The following is a 20,237-nucleotide window of genomic DNA, read 5'->3' as shown; positions in this document are numbered from 1 at the left end:
CATTACTACATCATATTGGTAAATGTGGCCACAGTCAAAATAGTACTGCCAACGAGAGAAAATATTTGCCCAAAAAGCACAGTAGCTTTGTTATTTTTTATTCTCCGAGAATTTTAAGAAATCTTTACAAGAAACATGAAGGAATATGATTAAAGAAATCTATTTACAAAGAAAAGATTCAAAATTATTTCAGTGAGCCTTTAACGGGGAAGGGGATGCAGGTCTTAGCTACTTATAGTAAATATTTATTCACTATATTCTGAATTACTATATTCTGAAAATCTTAATTATTTTCATTTTAACTAATTGAAGAACCCAAACTTTTTCCAATTAAAACTCTTCTTATTACGATGAGTATTCTACTTGTAGCCCAAATTACTCATATTCCATTATTAGCTCATTCTGTTACTAGACCAAGGCAGAAGAGCCCGTGCCCCTCCTTCCAAGATTTTGAAAATTACCTTTTTTTGGTGTTTTTATTAAAAATGCCTTTTTCAGTATTTCCAATGAAACAAATTGAAAAAACGATAAACTGGTCCCCCTAGATATTGAAAAATACATTTTGTACCCCCCGACCCTATAGTTTCATGAATTGAAGCCAATGAGTATTTATAGCTATACAATTTAACTCTTTTGTAACCTGCTTCCGCGCAAGTGTGAACTTATCAAGGCGGTCAAATTATTCACATTTGCTGGATATTTATTTAAATGATTATTTCATTGCTTAATATTACGGCTAAATGTAGGAGGTAAATATCAATGTTATAATTGAAATAGACATATGCCTACGCTTTCATTTCATGGATTGTTTCATCAAGGGGAGTAAATCTTAATGCTTTATATCTTGGCTAAATATAGGAGTTAATTTTCAGTATTGCAATCTAAATGCATATATGACTAGACTTTCATTTCATTGATCGTTTCATCGAGGGGAGTAAATCTTAATGCTTTATATCATGGCTAAATTAAGGATTTAAATATAAATTCTGTAATCTAACTGCATATATGACTTGTCTATTATTTCATTGATCGATTCATCAAGGGGAGTAAATCATAATGATGTATATTATGGATAAATGTAGTATTTTCATATCAGTCCATCAATCGAAATGCTTATATGCCTTCAATTTCATTTCAGGGATCGTGTCTTCTAGGGGAGTAAATCTTACTGCTTTATATAATGGTTCAATGTATGAGATAAGTATCAATATTGCACTCGAAATGCTTATATGCCTGCTCTTTCATTTCATGGATCGTTTCATCGAGGGGAGTAAATTGCAATGCTCCATCAAAACGTTTTATGGCTTCCCAGTACCTCTCACCTTCAGCAAGTGTTGCACCTTCCAATTTCAATCTTCTTGCTTTACTATTGCTATCCTCAAGAGTTGGAAACTGAAAATAAACAGACTAAAAAAAAAAATCCTCTTAATTTATTTCTGTGACTTTTTTTCACTGTACAATCAAAAATATTAGCACAAGTTAAGACCTTAAGGCTTTGAGCAAAAGTATGGGTAACTTATAAGAGTGGAAACTGGTGCTAATGGCGGCAAAACAAAAACCCCTCAACGCTATCTAACGTTTGGCGATATCTGGCATTCTTGTAAGCTTTCTAATTGTTTTTCTGTCAAGAACTGAGATCAGACAAGTACTAAAATGTTAATTTTACTAAGTGCATAAATTACATTAATTATTCTCATTATTACACTAATAAAAATGGCAAGTGTCTCAAAACGCTAGATGGCGTTGAGGTTTTGTCGACACTAGCGCCAGTTTCCACTCTTGTAAGTTACACATACTCTTTACTTTTGAGATAGATGAGGAGCATCATTGAAATAAAAGCCAAGTATATGACTGGCCATTAAACTGTAGACAATCGAAGCGTGCGTCCTGAAATTCAGATCATTTGCCCCTCTTCTTTCTTGGTTTGGGTTGACAATACCCTAATCTTTAGTTTATTTTTCTTTTCTCGCAATAAGATCATAAGCTTCTTCTTGGGAGACTAAATGAGATTTTGCCTTACTATGTAGTTTCTGTTGCGTCGTAAAATTTACGTTACTATTAGAGTAAAACGCTGCTGTTGTAAACACTGTCTGTTGAATTGAATATGCAAAATATGGATGAATTTGTAAAAAAAAATTTGAAATTAGCAGAGCAAAATATTTTCTTCTTGAAAGTTTTCTCTATTCACCCTGATGTGGATCGACAGTTTCCACGACTATACAGTCTAGCATGATGTCACATAGCATAACGATAGTTATACTGAAATGACACCAAAAAATACATTTTATTTTAATGCTATTAAGATGAATTTATGAAAAGCATGTATATATAATCATAAGCTTCCGAATGAGCCCTTCAATAGCTCTTTATAATATTCCAGTACCGCTAGCGCCAGGAAGAAAAAAAATAGAGATACTTCGGTGCCACCAAAGCTGAAATGTGATTTTCAATCCACAACCATTTTCGAGAGTTTTCAAGCTCTTTTTTGAATGTCCCATATATTTTTGCATCATTACTTTTATACTTAATTTTATACATAAGTATTACTTTCTTACTTACCATTTCCTAACCAGACGATGCTTTATTATTTGAAAATCGTAGTTGCAGCAATAGCTGCAGTCTAGCAAGAGCAAACCTCACCCCATAGTAACTAAAAATCTAAAAATACATTTTAAAAAAAATGACCAGTGAGAAATATTTTCTGTTTAATGCTAAGTCAGGAATGGTAACTATTACTTTGGTTATATTATTACTTCAAACTATAGTATCTGAGTTTCAAGCTCTTCGAAAAAGAGATTGAAATCAGTTACGTCAATTCCCAAAAATTAGAGGGAGAGGGGACCAAAAATGTATATTTCAAAACCTAGCAGGGTAATTTTGTTCAATTTTTCAATGAAAATACCAAAAAAACATTTTTCAATGAAAACACCAAAAAAGGGCATTTTCTCAAAATCTAGGAGGAAGGGGAGAAAATCTTAGGTACAAATACCCCTGTCCCCCAATTGAAATCACTGTTTGGAACCCCCTGAAAATGTTGCCAGATCGAAATCAAAAGTTCATCATCGGAATCGCTTTGGTTAAAAATCCCGTGCCATCCAGCACACCCCTTAAAAACACCAGAAAATCATATTTTAGCCTTTGTGTGTGTCTTTAGACGTGTCTTTTTTGTTTTCTGCCACTATTTATTTAAAAACACTTTCAAATTTTCAGTTAGTATGGGCTGCGGATTGCTCTTAAATTGCTCTCAAGTTTCACGATGTCAAGATATAGCGTCAGCTTTCCACAATAGAACTTTCCAGAATTTACAAAACTATCAGTGCATAATATATTAAAAAACAATTAAAGAATAGAGAATAAATGAACAAACAATTAAAATTCGCACAAAAAAGAACATTTTCCCAGCAAAAATCAGAGCTTGAGCGGCTAGGAGAAAACCAGCATTCTACATATCTCATGTACAATCTCGACAAATACGTAAGCTAATTAATGAAGATAATGAAAAATAAGGAAAGCACAAAAACAAAAGAAAAAGTACGAGGAAAAAAAGTAAAAAGAGTAAACAAACCGCAAGGTAGTGGAAAGCACAAAACAAAAATAAAAGAAGTATGAGGAAAGGGAAAAAATTTAAACAAAATAAACAAACGGCAAGGTAGTCGATAAATTGGAAAACATCCAACACAAACCGCCATCTGAGACTTTCTAACGCCGGACAATCAATTTGACTTTACATCAAACTTTAACTTCTGCAGTTTATATTTCTTAGCAGATAGGGGAATTTGGTTGAATCCATTGTTTTACTTGGGATATTAATCCAAGAAGCCGTCCTAGCCGAGTGGATTGGTGCGCTGGATTTAGAGAGGACGAGGGTTCGAATCCTAGTGTACCCAATTATCTGGTTTGGACGAGGGTCAGTGGTGTGACCCTGTAAGCTCAGCCAGATTCGACCCAGCTCTATATACCTGGAGAAATCTGGGGAAGGTAAACAGGAAGGGTGTGCGCAAGCTCAGGATGGTTGGCCCCCAACCCCCCATTGCACTTCCTGGCTGAAGGGCCAAGAAACGGAGATCAGCACTGCCAGTAGGGACTGTAAAGTCCAATGCCGTATTGTTTACCTTTTTTTTATTATTAAGCCATGAATAATAACTGAATATCACCTTTATTTTCTTTGGTTGTGGTAGTAAGATATTCTCTTCTAAAAGCCCAGAAAATACTGTTTCTTCCTCAACAGCTTCATCATCCGTAAATGGTTTTGGCACTGTTTTCTTTATCTTGTCCCCTGCTTTTCTTTTCCACATTTTGTTTTATTTTTATACTGAGCCTTCTAATTATTACATGGCCTTGAAATGGATCAAGCTGAAAATAAGCAACAGAGAATTCAGATTAAAGAGGAACAGCCGTTTTCATATTAGTTTTGGTAATATTCTTTTCATCGTTTCTTCTGCTTTTCTTTATTCATTTTGTTCTATTTTTATACTTTTTAATTATTATATAGCCTGAAAAAAATATGATTAAAATTGGGAATGTAAACAGCATTTGCACTGGATATAAAATTAATATAGAATTAGGAGCCAATCAAAATGAACCAGATTCCAAAAGGAATAGGCTACAAGATTAGCAGCATAAAGAACAAATATCAAACAGTTTGTAGTAACGAACTGTAAGTAAGGAGCGACCCGGCTCAATAGTAACCGAAACTCTAAAAAAATGGAATTTTGATACCAATAGATACATCAAAAGAATCAGATTTATATGCTGATTTGAAATATATAGTTTCATCAAGTTTAGTTTTTACCCATCAAAAGTTACGAACCTGAGAATATTTGCCTTATTTTCGAAAAAAGGGGAAATACCCAACTAAAAGTCGCAAAATCTTAATGAAAATCACACCATCAGATTCAGCATATCAGAGAACCCTACTGTAGAGGTTTCAAGCTCCTATCTGCAAAAATCTGGAATTTTGCATTTTTTGCCAGAAGAAAGATCATAGAAGAGTTTTAATTTTTTTTTTTTTTTTTTTTTTTTTTTTTCAGGGTGATCGTATCGACCCAGTGGTCCTAGAATATCGCGAGAGGGCTCATTCAAACGGAAATTAAAAGTTTTAGTGCTGTTTTTAAGTGACCAAAAAAGTGCAGGGCCACTAGGCCCCCTCCCACGTTCATTTTTTCCCCAAAGTCGCCCAATCAAAATTTTGAGATAGCCATTTTTCTCAGCATAGTCAACAAATGTAATAACTATGTCTTTGAGGGTGACTAAATCCCCTACAGTCACCGGGGGTAGGGCTGCAAATTACGAACTTTGCCTATTGTTTACATATAGTATTGGCTATTGGGAAGTATACAGACGTTTTAGGGGGGATTTTTTTTGGTGGGGGTCGGGGGGAGAAGGTTACATGAGAGATTCTTTCCATGGATAAATTTTTCCTAAGGTAAGATAATTTTCCATGAAGGGGGCGCCAGATTTCCCAGCATTATTTAAAAAACGATAAGAAATTTAATTTAAAAAAAAAGTTTTTTCAACTGAAAGTAAGGAACAACATTAAAACTTAAAACGATCAGAAAATATTACGTATATGAGGGGAATTGCCTCTCCTCAATAGCCCGCTCTTATGCTAAAGTTTTTTTTTTACTTTTAAAAGAGGTTATTATTCTATTTAAACGGTCTTTGTGATTCAGGAGTCATTCTTAAATAACTGGAACGAAAATCAAACTTAAGACATTATAAGGTTATAATTAGTTTTAAAAAAAGGTAAAACTAATATGCAAATTTCATTTTAATTATTCACGTACGATGAGCCAAAATCAAAACCTGCATTAACTCAGAAACGTTCAGAAATTAAATAAAAAAACAAGTTTCTTTAACTGAAAGTAAGGAGCAACACTAAAACTTGAAAACAATAGAAATTATTCCGTATATGAAAGGGACTGTCCCCTCCTCAACGCCCCGCTATTTACGCTAAATTTTTTTATTGTTTTAAAAAGTAAAGTTGTGAGAAAGAGTCAAACTTTAGCGTAAAGAGCGGGGCGTTGAGGAGGGGAATTGTTAGTTAATCCAAGTAGCTTGAGTGAATAACTCTTTTGTTTTGTAAGTCTTGGCTGAACCTGTGTAAGGCAAGGAGGCTGAAACTCTTCAAAAATTTACTTATGGTTTCAGTTTCAATATTCATTTTATCAATGAGACCGAATAAGTTTGTTTTCTTTTTATTTGTTTTATATTGTGTATCACTGAAGACGGTCGTTGCATATATAACCAAAATATCCGCTTAAAAGCTAGGCACACGTAGCTGATTTCGGGAACCGATTTCAGCATCAGTGGACAAACAATAGAGGTAAAAAAATTTGTTTAAATAAAAATTTATTGCGCAAAAGTTTCAAAACAAAAAACCATGGACACAAATAGTCAACTGGAGTTTATCAATAGTTGCTTGATTGATCTCAGCTTAGTTCTCAATTTAGTTCTCAGCTCAGTAGTGGGGTCTTTCACCGCCGATATCTCTGGCTGACTATTTATTTGTATCCCTATTTTTTTTTGTGATGATCAAGATGAAAATCAGCGCTGATTTTGTAAATCGGCGCCGAATTAGCCGAAAACTAGAAAATTTTTCAAGCTTAAATCGACGCGGATTTTCTTTTAAAATCGGTGCTGATTTGCAAATCAGTTCCCGAAATCAGCTACGTGTGCCCAGCCCTTTAGGTCTTATTCATCATCTTCACAAATTTCCTCATTATCTTTTCTTGTTTTGCATTGTTATCTAGGTAGTGAAAAATATTTACAATTGGTGGGGAGTAGGAGGGCGTTTTCAAGAAATACTGTGTGTAACATGCTTCACCATTATTTTGGGCTAATTTTTGTCACTAAAAAAAATAAGATAACGAGAATGAAACATTATTAACTGATGGGCTTGCCAATGAATAGGGCAGATGAATTTCTTCCAACCAACCAGTTCTAAGAGATGGTTAAAGCATGATCCATTTGTTTAACCTCTTGGTGAAGTATTCTGAAAGTTTAAGCTATGGAGCAAAATAATTATTCATTACATCAAAATAAAAAAAGATGTTTTTTAAATGGTGGAAAATAAAGAACAGTATTAAAATTCAAAACAAGCATGTTTTGTTTTGAGTAGGAACAAGCAGTCCCACTCAAAACAAGTAGTATTAAAATAAAAGGGCCATTTTTCACTCATCAATGTTCTAAGATCTTGCATCTTTTGTCAGAAAACGCTTACAAGTGAAATCGTTGAATTAAAATCTTACATCTTCCGTTATTTTTATGCCAGCGTCTTTTATTATTATACTCTGATCAGTGGTCTGAGAACACTAATGAGTATATAATCAAAGTTCTCTCATCATTGTTCTATATGGCAGGAAATTGGCGTCTTTCATGCTTTTTGCTAACATCAGTGAGTTATAAGATCTTAGAACGGAGGTGATTTGATAAAACGATGATCTTTGCAGAGAGATGAAAGATCTTAGATGTAAGATCTTAGTGCTAAAAAACGGCCCTAAACATTATTTAGTATACAATGCCACACCCTCAGCCTTCTACTCTTTATGCTAAATTTGAGTCACCAATTGGCATATATGAGGGACAAATTCAGAATTATTCCTGCTCATTTTAAGCCTATCTGAGATAAAAATTCATTGGCTATATAAAAATATCCATTGTCTAATATTCCAACCCTCTTTAAAGTACACAAATACAAAAAAATACAGCTTTTGTGAGAAAAATTGCATCTTACTTTAATTAAACTTGCAACTCTAAAAAGGGCACTAACACTTTCCAATCGGAAGAACCCTCTCCCAAGTTTCAAGGACCCCTTGTCATGATCATGAATGGCCATGGCAAGTTCTTTTCAAAAGTTGTTGTTGAGTTGTTTTCTCTATTAATTCCTTGCTATACTCATAACATAGGGTGCATTACCATTTTAGACACATTTATTCTTTTTTTTTAACTTTTCTGCATAAATAGCTGTCTTGAAATTTTGACATGATGCCATCACTGCAATGACCCCTAGGAATAAAATGGTGCAGGAAGAAGTGTAGTTACCCACCGATCACTTTTAGCTCTTAAAAAGGGTAGTATAATTCACAATTTCCATGTGAGTTAGACTTACCCATAAACTCCACAGCACAAGTGATACAATCACCTTAGGTTAAAAAAGACGAAAAATCACACACGCACGCACACACGCCCGTGACAATGAAAACTTAAAACTACACATTTTCCTAGTAAGGGCCTTGAAAATTATCTATTGGGACTCTTAGGCATTCAGAATTTGGTCATACAACCTCCACCAAGATTGGATCACTTTTTCTGGGGTGGGGGGGGGGGTTTACTCCTTTTTTTTGAAACCACATAACTTTATTTATGATAAGAGCTGTTAATGGGTAAGTTTAAAGTTAATAAATTTTAATTATTTAGAATCAGCAGTAAGATGAAGATTCATATTGGCAAAGATCACTTCCTCTTCCCATAAATAAAAACAACATATTTTAGTGTTTTTATTCTCTTATTGTCTTGTTTTTATTCGTTATTATTGTCTTGTTTTTATTCTTGTTATTATTGTCTTGTTTTTATTCTTGTGTGGTAAGCAAATCTGGGACTATAATTTAAGAGGGCATCACCTCCATCCTCTCTAATGAAGCAACTTGCGAGATCTTGCGAGGGAAACATTGCAAGATCTTTGGAATCGGAGTTTCAGTGAACTTTGCTAAAACATTACATATAAAATGCAGAAAGATAAAAAAATGATTAATAGACAGAGCTCTATTACACCCTACAACAATTCTCACAATGCAGAATATAAAATTTATAAGATAAATATTAGCTATTAACAGGGTTATTAAAATTATATTTAGAAAAAAATAGTAAAACTATTTAAAAATAGTAATTTAGTAATATTATTACGTAATTAGTAATTACGTAATTTAGTAATTTAGTATAGTAATTTAGTAATTTAGTAATTTAGTAATTTAGTAATTTAGTAATAGTAATTTAGTAATATTATTACGTAATTAGTAATTACGTAATTTAGTAATAGTAATATTAAAAATAGTAAAAAAAATAGTACTTTTAACAAAAATGGAAGAAACGAGGCTTTTATGAAAATGGAAGCATTAAAACTCCAAGTCGGAGCTGCAGTAATGTGTAAAGTTTCAGGAGTCGGAGTCGGTATACTGAAAACCTTTGTAGTTGGAGTCGGTATAACTTATAACTAAATCCAAAGCCCTGGACCATCTGTTTTAGACCATCTTCGTATTTTTTATAATAAAGCATTAAAGCTTACGGCAAAACTAAAAGTAGGTGAACAACAAAACCAAAAAAAAAGGAAAGAGAAAAACGGTGCCAAAACCAGTGCGTCCACTATGTCGGATTTTTGGCCCTGTTGTTGGAAAAAAAATAATTGTGTCAGACTTTGGAATCTTGTCGAATTTTCAGTAAAAAAACGAATATTTGTCCGATTTTTAATTGTTCTAGATTTTCTGTTTTTCTGGAGAGGGATTTTCCAACTAGCTTGTTGGACTGTTCTCTTAGTGATAAAAAAAAACAACTTTTGCAAATTTGCAAATTTGCATGAAAGGTGAAACTTTTGCAAATTTGCATATGTGTGTTTGCTGCTGCTGCCCAATTGGGATCCAATTTAAGGAAAGATAAGGTGAGACTTTTTGACAGTATAATATTGAAAGAGAAAGATAAAAACAACTTGACTTGCTATTGTCAACGAAGCATAGGAGAGCTAGGCAACTATGGCTACTCACATGTTCAAGATTTTGAAAAATCTGAAGAAATAGCCCACCAAAAAAAGTAAGCAATTTGGGCCTGGGCCTGCTAAAGTTGTAAGATTTACTATTTCATTCCAGAAACAATCTTTCATAATAATTTAAAAACACCAGCTCTTGTTATACTGAACTCAGTCAAGGGAACTAACTAGCTTTACAGGACTTGGCTGACTATCAAACTGTTTTGATAGTGACAAACTTAATCAGATGCTCAGAGTTCGAACTGCATCGGAAGATTACCGGACACCCCAGTCCTGAATGTGCTTGCCCCAGGTCAGACACATTGACTGTCTCTTCGGATGTGTGTTGAGCGACAATTGCATAATTGGGATGCGCTTAGTAGCTACTTTCAGGGAGCAGCATATAAACCCGCTCATGTAAACGACAGGGCACTGCAAGCCTTAAAGAATCCACAGCTTTGGATTCAACTTGAGTCCCAGCTTTATGCGCTGGAGCTGTTTACAGATTTTAATCTTCTTTTCCAGAATGAAGAACCTTTGCTCCACAAAACAAAAGTAGAGGTGGAGATGCTTCTAAGAAAACTAACCATGAATTTCATGAAGACTAGCTACATTACATCAACCTCACCTTTGAATCTTGACCCTTACAAAGCAAGTGAATACCTTCCAGGTGAAAATGTGCACTTGGGGATGGCAGATCACGAGTCTCTTCAAACCTTGCAGTCGAATCCGAGTGCAAAAGCACCAACCTGAAGTAAAACTCATCTATGAATGTGCTCGTAAGTTATTAACCGAGGCGGTGAAGCAGATCAAGCAGCAATTCTTATTTGAGGACGAACTGTTTACGTTGTGCAAAACCCTACGAAAGCTCTGGACATAGGTGCAATTGGTCTTCTGCAAAAGATTCTACAGAGATATAGTGCACCATCATGGAATGGAAGAAAGATAGTGTAAAAATGGCGCGGAGTTTACTGCTTTTTGATCTTCTAAATGCGACAGATGTCTGATTTTTGGCATTGCGTGGCTTCTATAAAAACATCAAATGGTGCTCAGATGCCCCCTAACATAGTCGATATTGTCCAGTACCTTCGGACCATGCCATTTTTGAACGTTGTTGTGGAGCGATTCTTTTCAACCTTGAACTTGCTCAAAAGTGTGACCCTTACCTCATTTACGCAGGTCAAGTCTGGCATGAAAAGAGACACGTGACCCATGGTAGAGGTCAATGCTCCTCTCTTGAAACTACTCAAAACTAAAAAAGCTAATGCGACAGCAAACAAATGCATTCAGTGCAGTTAAAAAAAGGGGAAGTTAAAAAAGAAAAAATGATGTAAGTTTGTTTTGTATTTCAGGAAAAAAAGGATTTTATATGAATTGTTTTAAATATATCGGATGAAAAAAAGTAAATGTGAATAAGGTGTGATTTTTTTTTTTTTTTAAAATTAAAGATACGGTATGTACGTTAACATTGAGGGAGGAGGAGATGGAGGACAGACAAGTGCAAAAGCTTGTCTCATGAAAAGAAAAAGATTTCTATGCGACGAAATATTGTCTAATTTTTGGGTTAGAGTCAGAAATTTACTGGATTTTGTACCAGTATAGTGTTGGAAAAAAGTTGGATTTTCTGTGGTCAGGTGTCGGAATTTTCAGGGTTTTTAAACAGACCAAACGGAAATCTAGTAGGAACAAAGTGGAAGCACCAGTCAAAACATATACACTCAATCTTGCCGGAGCATTTTCCTTCTAATGCTAAAGGGGAATGCTTCACCAAGACAACAAAGAATTTCATTATTAAAGTAGTTAACTCACAAGAGGATTCAAAGTTGACTATTTTTCATTTATGTTGGGGCCTTTTTCAAATTTAAGATAGCAGGATTTAGCAAAGATGATTTGGCTCATTAGCATGAGTTCTCAATGCTAATTCTTAAATGCTTTGATCAGTGGCGTCAATTGGGGATAGGGAAGCCTGTGACCCCTAGATTTTGAGAAATATCTTTTTGGGATATTTTCATTGAAAAATTCATGCTTTTGGTAATTTCATAGGAAAAATGAAATAAAATAAATTCACCCTCAACACATTGTAACCCCCCGCCCATAGATTTTCATTATTTAACCTACAGGTTTTAATTATTTTACTAGTTATACAATGAGCATGCCACTCAATGTGCCAAACATACTAATGGCTAAGATCATAAAATCAACCTTAAGCCCCTAAAGGGACTCTTAAAGGGACACCTTAGAATTTTGTTTTGGCTTAACCTTTTGCTTGCAGCAGACCCTTGTGTTTTTGCTGTACACTTTGATAGTTTGTTTAAAGGGTCTCACAGCAACAAAATGTCTCTTCTTTACAAATCTTTGTTTCCTATTATACGTCTATCTAGGTTCTGTTCTTTTAAGATACATCTCACACAATTCTCCAGGAGTTGTTATTTGATTATCAAAATAATGTGTCTCCAATTTCTCAAGAGTAGATAGGGTAATTAAATTGGAACCTTCAGGGAGTGTTGAGGGGGATGTTGAACTAAATCAGAAGACATTATGTGCATCCAGATTGTTAAAATGAAATACTTTTTTACATCACACCAGGCATGTTTCCACAACAAAGCCACAAATAAAAGAATTTTAAAAGTCAGAAATAAAGAGACCTGAGTGAAACCTCTGATATACATTTATTCCATTTGATCCATGCATAATCTTTTGAACATTTGACAATGAGGATTCTTTCAAATAAATGATTTAAAAATTGCTGTCGAATCAAAGTCTTAGGTCAATTAACACCCTAAAGCTTAATTTCAAACTGAATAAAATTTAAGTAATAATTACACTGATTCAGAGGCAACTATCTAGCATTACATATAGTAAGGAGTCATAAGCCTTTAATACATTATATTTTTTTGTTACCTTGGAGGGAGCTCTTTCGATTGTAAATTGAAAGTTCTAATGTCTTTTTAAATGTGAGAAATGGGAGAAAAGAAGAAATCAGATGTTTTGAAAAAATGATTTTATTGATATCCCTTTTCATCCTCAGTGATCAGAATTAAGCCTTTATTATCAATTCCTTTTTGAAGTATATTTTTGCTTTTTCTTTTAAGTTTATTGTGGGTAGGATTTGTTTTGGAATTTTTCCTTCCTTAACTGTATGTATCCTAGCTCTTCTACCCCCCTCAGAGAATGGGGTCAACTATCAAATTGGTATTCAGAAGCTGACATCCCCATAGCTGCCAATGCCATTGCTGTATCTCCAATCTCTAGTAATGACAGTCAGAATAACGCAATGATAACAGTCTCAGAGTCCCCAAACCCAAAAAATGATTCCCAGCTCAATGATGATTTTCAAACAGTTATTAGAAAGCAGAAACGTAAAAAACCCTCCACAAGCCCTCCTGAAATTGCAGAAATCCCTAAGTCAGTTTCAGCTATGGAATTGAAGAACAAACCAATCATCCTATTCAACCCAACAGTAAAAAATCAAGTGTTTACCACCAAAAATATCTCTAACATTAGAATGAATCTATTCAAATCTTTAAGATGTAGTTTCAGTTTTAATGTCAATAGAGATGGCTCTCTAACAGTTATGTTCCAAGACAGAAAGGATACCTGCAAAGCTCTTAACCTAAATAGAATTTGTAATATACCAGTTACCTCTGAATGGTGGATTCCACCTATGAAAAGCACTCAGAAAATAAGTGATGCAAAATGTCCCAACTAAACTAGTAGCTGAAGACCTGAAAGATGGTTTCATAAATAATAAGGGAGAAGTGCTGGAGGTCCTGGAAATCCATCAGATGGGCAAGCTAGATGCTAATGGGGTACTAAACATTATGAGTGTCCTTTTTATCTTATCAATGAGTACCCAGTTTGACTCATTGTTCCTTTTTGGTCAACCTAAAGCTTATAAATCTTACCAAGAAAAGCCTATTCAATGCTTGAGATGTTTTAGATGCTTGGTCACTCATCTAAATACTGCTCTTCCTCTGAAACAATCTGCCCCACTTGCCTTTGTAATCACCCTGTGTCTAGTGAAATTAGATGTCCTACAGCTCCTAAATGCATCAACTGTGGAGGTGACCACCAGCCTACAAAATGTAACATGTCCTAAATATATCCAATGGGCTTAAGTCCAGTTTTGGGACTTAATATATCCATTTTCGGGAAATTTTGAAGGAAGCTGATTTTTGTTTTTTATCAACTAGTTCTGATATTAATGCTATTGAGTCCAATATGAGATCCATTCTGTTACAGTCAGCTAAATCTTCCCTACCCATGACTAAGCCAATTTCTTATAAGGGTTCCAAGAGACCCAAGAATTTCTGGAATGAGGAGTGTATGGTTGCAGGACAGGTAAAAAGGAAGGCTCGAAATTGTTTCAAAAGAATCCTTCTCCATCTACAGCAATTTCCTATAAGCAAGCATGTGCTAAAGTAAAATTGGTATGTAAGAAACCTAAAGTCTACATGGTCCAATTTTAATGCAGGTATTAGCTTCAGAACCCCAATTTCAAAGATTCACAATTTCATTGGTCAACTCAACAGTGGTAAGCAGTCTAATGGTGACTGTAAATATGATATCATGCAGGATGGATCTCCAGTTTCCTCAGATAATATGAAAGCAAAAAAAAAATTCTGATATTTATAAAAATGATTGTTCTGATTCTCATTACCCTTGACCTCCATTTTGTACCCTTCCTTTTACTTCTTTACATAAAAGGTTCTTAATGGAACTATTTTCCCTAGATGAATTTAATGCAGCACTCAGTTCTCTTAATATCAAGTCTTCTCCAGGTCATGTTGGTATTTATATAAAATGGATTTTTAAGTCCCCAGAGGTTTTCCCATATTGCCCTCTTAAGTCTGTATAACCTTGTTTGGTCAAGCCAAAATTTCCCTGATGCTTGGAAAATTGCCTGGATCTTTCCTGTTTTAAAACCTTCTTACCCATCTAGTGACCCCAAGTCTTACTAACCTATATCTTTGGTAAAGTCCTTGAAAGGTTTATTCTTTCAAGAATTGAGTGGTTTGCTGAAATTAATCATCTTTTTCCAAGTGAACAAACAGGCTTCAGAAAAGGACATTCAGAAAAGGCTCTGTGGATAACATCACTCGCCTTGAAATTGATGTTTGTAACTCTCTTAAAGCCAGACAGGCAACAACAGCAGTCCTATTTGACTGGTCAGATGTCTATGGAAATGTAGTCCATGATAATTCGATTGATCTTTTAATTAACCTGGATTTTCCATATTCTCAATATCTCAGGGACACTTAATTGCATTAAGTTGAAACTTCAATGAGTGGATATTTAACTAAACCAAACACTCTACATGCATCAGGTCATCAAAACAAAAGGGCACATAACCAATATCTCAGGAGCAGCAAATTATATTCAGCTGAAACTTCCAGATATGGTTAAGGAGGAAATTGAACTAAATTAAGGTGCTATGTGCATCCAATTTGTCAAGAGGGTGTATGTAAAATCAGAGGCAATGCTATAGCATTGCCTATAGCAAAGGCCATAAACCTCTGACGTTTTATTTTATTTTTTTCCCAGAGGCACTTCATATGGAAGGGGTCATTGTATAAACTTCAAAGGGGGCTTATTCAATTGATTGAGAGCTCTAGTGCTCTTTTTCAGGGTCAAAAGTGATTGGAAGGCAACTAACGCCCCTTCCATGCCCACCACTTCCCCAAACACATCCAATCAAAATATTGAGATAGCCATTCTGTTCTACATAGTAGCATTGTAAGTTTTGCCCTGGGGAGATATATGGTTCTAATGGAAGGGATGCTTGTAAAAACTTCAGAGAGGGGTCATTTGATTGGAAATTGATAGTTCTAGCTCAGTTTTCGGGAGCCAAATAGATTGGAGGGCAACAAGCCCCCCCCTATGCCCCTTTTTCCCCAAATACATCCCATAAAAACTTTGACATAGCCATTAAGTTAAAAATTGTTCAAAAGTCAGATAACAAAAACTCAGGTGTTAACACAACCCCCCAGGGCCTGGGGGCAGGCGTTGTAAGTTATGCCATGAGGCATATATGGTTCTTATGAAAGGGATACTTGTATATACTTTAGAGAGGGCTCATTTGATTGGAAATTGAAAATTTGAGCTCACTTTTTAATAGTCAAAATATATCCAAGGGCAACTAGCCCTCTAATGCCTTCTTTTTCCAAACCCATCTGATGAAAATTTTGAGACTGACATTTTGTTAAAAATAGTTCAAAGGTTGGATAAGAAAAAATCTGGTGTCAATACAACCCCCCAGGGCCCATGGGTAGGCTTTGTAATTTATGCCCTAAAGGCATGCATGGTTGTTATGGTAGAGATGCTTGTATAAACTTCATAGAGGGTTCATTTGATTAGAAATTGAAAGTTGTAATTCACTTTTTAAGAGTCAAAAGTGATCAGAGGGCAACTAGCCTCCCCCCACACTCTATTTACTTTTTTCCCAGAGGCACTTCATATAGAAGGGGTCATCATATAAAATTAAGAGGGGGCTCATTCAATTGGACATTGAGAGTTCTAGCACCATTTTTAAAAGTCAAAAGTGATTGGAGGGCAACTAGCCCCCCCCCAAGCCCTTTTCCCTCAAATACATGTGATAAAAAATTTGATATAGCCATTTTGTTAAAAATAGTTCAATGATCATATAATAATACTCCTTTGCATATAGCTATTTTGTTAAAAATAGTTCAAAGGTGAGATAAGAAAAACTCCTGTATCAACACAACCCCCCCCGCCCAGGGCAGGCATTGTAAGCATTGCTCTGGGGGCATATATGGTTCTTATGGAAGGTATGCTCATATAAACTTTGGAGAGGGTTCATTTGATTGGAAATTGAAAGTTCTAGTTCAGTTTTAAAGAGTCAAAAGATATCAGAGGGCAACTAGCCCCCCTCCTCCATGCCCTTTATTCCTCAAACACATCCAATTAGAACTTTGAGATAGCCATTTTTTCAAAAATAGTTCAAAGATCATATAACTCCAGGGTGAACACAACCTCCCAGGGCCTGGAGGCAGGCATTGTAAGTAAAGCTCTGGGGCCATATATGATTCTTATGGAAGGAATGCTTGTATAAACTTTGGAGAGGGCTCATATTATTAGAAATTAAATGTTCTCATTCACTTTTTAAGAGTCAAAAGAGATGAGAGGGCAACTACCCCCCTCCCCCTCTCCATGTCCTATTTTCATCAAACCTATTTGATAAGAACTTTGAGAAAGCCATTTTTTCAAAACAGTTCAAAGATCATATAACAAAAACTCTGGGGGTCAACACAATCCTTCAGGGCCCAGGGTAAGCATTGTAAGTTACACCTGGAGGGCATATACAGCTGTTTTGGAAGGGATGCTTGTATAAACTTCAGAGGGCTCACTTGATTGGAGATTGAAAGTTCAGTTTTTAAGAGTCAAAAGAGCTCAGAGGGCAACTATCCCCCCCCCCCCCCTTTCCCCCAAATGCATCCAATAAAAAATTTGAGATAGCCATTTTGCTAAAAATAGTTCAAAGGTCAGATAATACAACCCTCCAGGGCCTGGTGGCAGGCATTGCAAGTTATGCCCTGGGGGAATATATGGTTCTTATGGAAGAGATGCTTGTATAAACTTCAGAGAGGGCTCATTTGATTTAAAATAGAAAGTTCTAGTTCAGTTTAAAAGAGTCAAAAGAGACCAAAGGGGAATTAACCCCCCCCCCCCCATGCCCGTTTTCCACAAACCAATCCAATAAAAATTTTGAGATAGCCATTTTGTTAAAAATAGTTTAAACATCAGATATAATAAAAACTCCAAGGTTGACACAGGCCCATTTTTTCAGGGCCAGGTTTGATACTTTGATGAACATTTGATTGTTTTTTAAAGTTTGATTTTGACATAAGGAATTTTTAAGACCTTGAAACTTTTTGCAATCAAAAACAAACAAAAATTAATTAAAAAAAAATTTCTGAAAAATAAGTTTTTGAAAGAAAACTAAAGACCATTTTAAACTTAAGCTTGGCAGATACAAATACCTGTTAAAATTCATACTCAAAACAACCAGAAATTACTATTAAAGAATAAGTTAAACCCAAAACAAACAGAAATTAGGTAGGCTAAACAATTATAGCAAAAAAACATACAACAAGTAATAATATAGGCTAAATGAATAAATGGATCTTAAAGCAAGTATGCTTAGATTGAATATGAAAATCAATGTTAAAATAAAAATAAATATTTTGCTATGGAAGTACAAATGAAACTTAAACAAACAAAAATTAAATAGACCTAAACAATCAATGCAAACAAACATACAATATAGCCTATACAAATGTAAATGAATAGGCCTAAATAAATCTAAGAAGAGAGCAGTAACCAAAATCTTGTTTGTAGTGAAACTATAATTTTCTTGAACAACTTTAGACAAAACTAATAAATTAAACTGAATAGCCTAGGCTATTTGATGTATAATGATATTAATTGCTGAAATCTCATCAGTTCAAAATTTTACTGTGGGCTACTGTAAATTTTTAAAATTAAGTACAAAAGAAAATATTTGTGATAAAATGGGTTTTATTTTACTATTGCTGTTACTATTTGCTGCTCTACTGATCAATCTGCAATCTAATAAAGAATTTAGTGGCAAAATTCAGCGTTTTCGGTATTTCAAAGATATGCCAAATTCTAAAATAACTTAACAGTATTACCTTAATCACATTAAATCCCTTTGTCCAGCAATCAATTTGCTTAAATCTTTGTTTAAAGAATTATATTAACTTCCATATACAATTAAAACAGCTTGAATTGGAAGGTTTTCAATTGAAATTTCGATTAACATCTGTTTAATTGAATCCTAAGAAACGGACCAGGACTAAATAGGGAATTAGATTAAAATTCGCATCACTTTAAAAAAGTAGTCACGTGGGCGGCTAAATTTCAATTGGAGCAGAAGGTTTTCTATTATTTCTTTTTGTAACCTAGGATGCGTCCGACTTTCTACTACATTATCGTTTTTGCAATAATTTCACAATTAATTATTTTGAAAGATTCCTTATCTGAACAGATCACTATTTAAAATTAGACTAGAGCAATACTAGCCTATTTGATTCAGCATTCTTTAAAAGTTTAGGACAACTTGGTTTACTTTGAAAATGGTGCTCCTCCACATTCCCTAAGAATTTAGCAAAGACCTAGGCTATGTGCAAAATTCTGTTGGTTGATATCACAGTATTGATAGCCTACTAGGGCATGCCAATGTTATTTTTGTGGTTAATACTTCTAAAGGAAGTATTTTTGGTCAATATATACCAAATCATATTATTGAGTTTCAAATAAAGTGAATACACTATTCGATGCCCTTTTTTTTGCTGATTGCGAATATAATAAGCATTTCTAGTGTAAATGAATTTAAGCCCCCCCCCTACATAGGCTATACCTAACCAACCTAACCCTGAATTGGCATATATAGAGGGAGGGGGCTGAAATTCATTTCTGATACAAATGCTTATTATATTCGTAATCAGCATAAAAAAAGCATCGAATGGTGTATTCACTTTAGTCCTAACTCAGTAATATGATTTGGTATATATTGACCGTATTTTTAACTAGGAAGCAAGGGAATAGGTAAATTTGCAGTTTAAAGTATAATTGGTAAAATTCTACTTTAGCTAGGCCTACTTTTGGCTATCTTGGAAAGGTGTTAGGCTAGGAAAATAAAACTTTCAGGGATGGGTCTACAGGCTAAAGTATGTTCCAGGAAGGTATTTTGAAGTACCTACCTTGGTATTTATTTAGCCTTGTGCCATCTCATAAGGAGACATGTTAAGAAAACAATTCTTACTTTAAAATATGTATAATGATCCTAGTTCTTATATTATCCAACAGGAGAACCTTTATCATCAAGTCTTTCCTCTAAAAATCCTTCTTTTTCCAGCTTAAAAGAAAATGTTTCCTAAACCCATGCTACAAGTACCACGTTGCTTAAGTCTTTTTAAATTGCCCCTATAAATTGCCACCTAATAAGTTGTTTTATAGAGAGCGTTCATGCCGGTGTTAAGCGTTCATATTTTGATTTTGGCCCATCGCCACTGCTCTTTAAAAAAAAAAAAATTAAAAAGACCAACATAAACACTCTCTATAACACAACTCATTAGGTGGCAATTTACAGGGGCAATTTAAAAAGACTTAAGCATTGAATTTTCAATGTGGTAATTTTTGGAAACTTTTTCTCTTTTGAAGATTTTTAGAGGAAAGACTTGATGATAAAGGTTCTCCCATTGGATAATATAAGAACTAGGATCATTGTACATATTTTAAAGTAGGAATAGTTTTCTTAACATGTCTCCTCATGAGATGGCACAAGGCTAAATAAATACCCCTTCCTCCACCCCTTCTCCCTCTAGAGAGTCCTGAAATTACCTTAAATTGCACTTGCTAGTGATAGGAGGAATCCTGTGTCTGCCAGCTTCAGTAATGATAGTTAATCATCATCTGTGGCATCCCAAATGGTGCACCATGGTTTGTTGAGCCACTCCCT

General features: G+C 34.7%; 2 protein-coding genes across 2 annotated transcripts in view; one reads left to right on the top strand and one right to left on the bottom strand.

The window, feature by feature from the left end:
- Window positions 1–18,363, bottom strand: part of LOC148947234 (tetratricopeptide repeat protein 33-like) — a 47,418-nt gene extending 29,055 nt beyond the window's left edge. The window contains exons 1-3 of the mRNA XM_089097339.1: window positions 18,284–18,363; window positions 4,155–4,353; window positions 1,224–1,392 (exon numbers count right to left, since the gene is read on the bottom strand). Of these exons, the coding sequence (XP_088953465.1) occupies window positions 1,224–1,392; window positions 4,155–4,295 (310 nt within the window). The 5' untranslated portion in view covers window positions 4,296–4,353; window positions 18,284–18,363. The remainder of the gene's footprint in view (window positions 1–1,223; window positions 1,393–4,154; window positions 4,354–18,283) is intronic.
- Window positions 18,364–18,608: 245 nt separating this feature from the next.
- LOC148947233 (uncharacterized) overlaps window positions 18,609–20,237 on the top strand; it is a 31,472-nt gene continuing 29,843 nt past the window's right edge. The window contains exon 1 of the mRNA XM_089097338.1: window positions 18,609–18,653. The gene's annotated coding sequence lies outside the window, so the exon portion shown is untranslated. The remainder of the gene's footprint in view (window positions 18,654–20,237) is intronic.

This window comes from Artemia sp. Qi Xiang Cuo, chromosome 11, assembly GCF_049724085.1.
Source record: "Artemia sp. Qi Xiang Cuo chromosome 11, ASM4972408v1, whole genome shotgun sequence".
NCBI classification, from domain to species: Eukaryota; Metazoa; Arthropoda; class Branchiopoda; order Anostraca; family Artemiidae; genus Artemia; species Artemia sp. Qi Xiang Cuo.
Note: the sequence above shows the minus strand (reverse complement) of the source record. Positions and strands in the feature narration are given on the sequence as shown.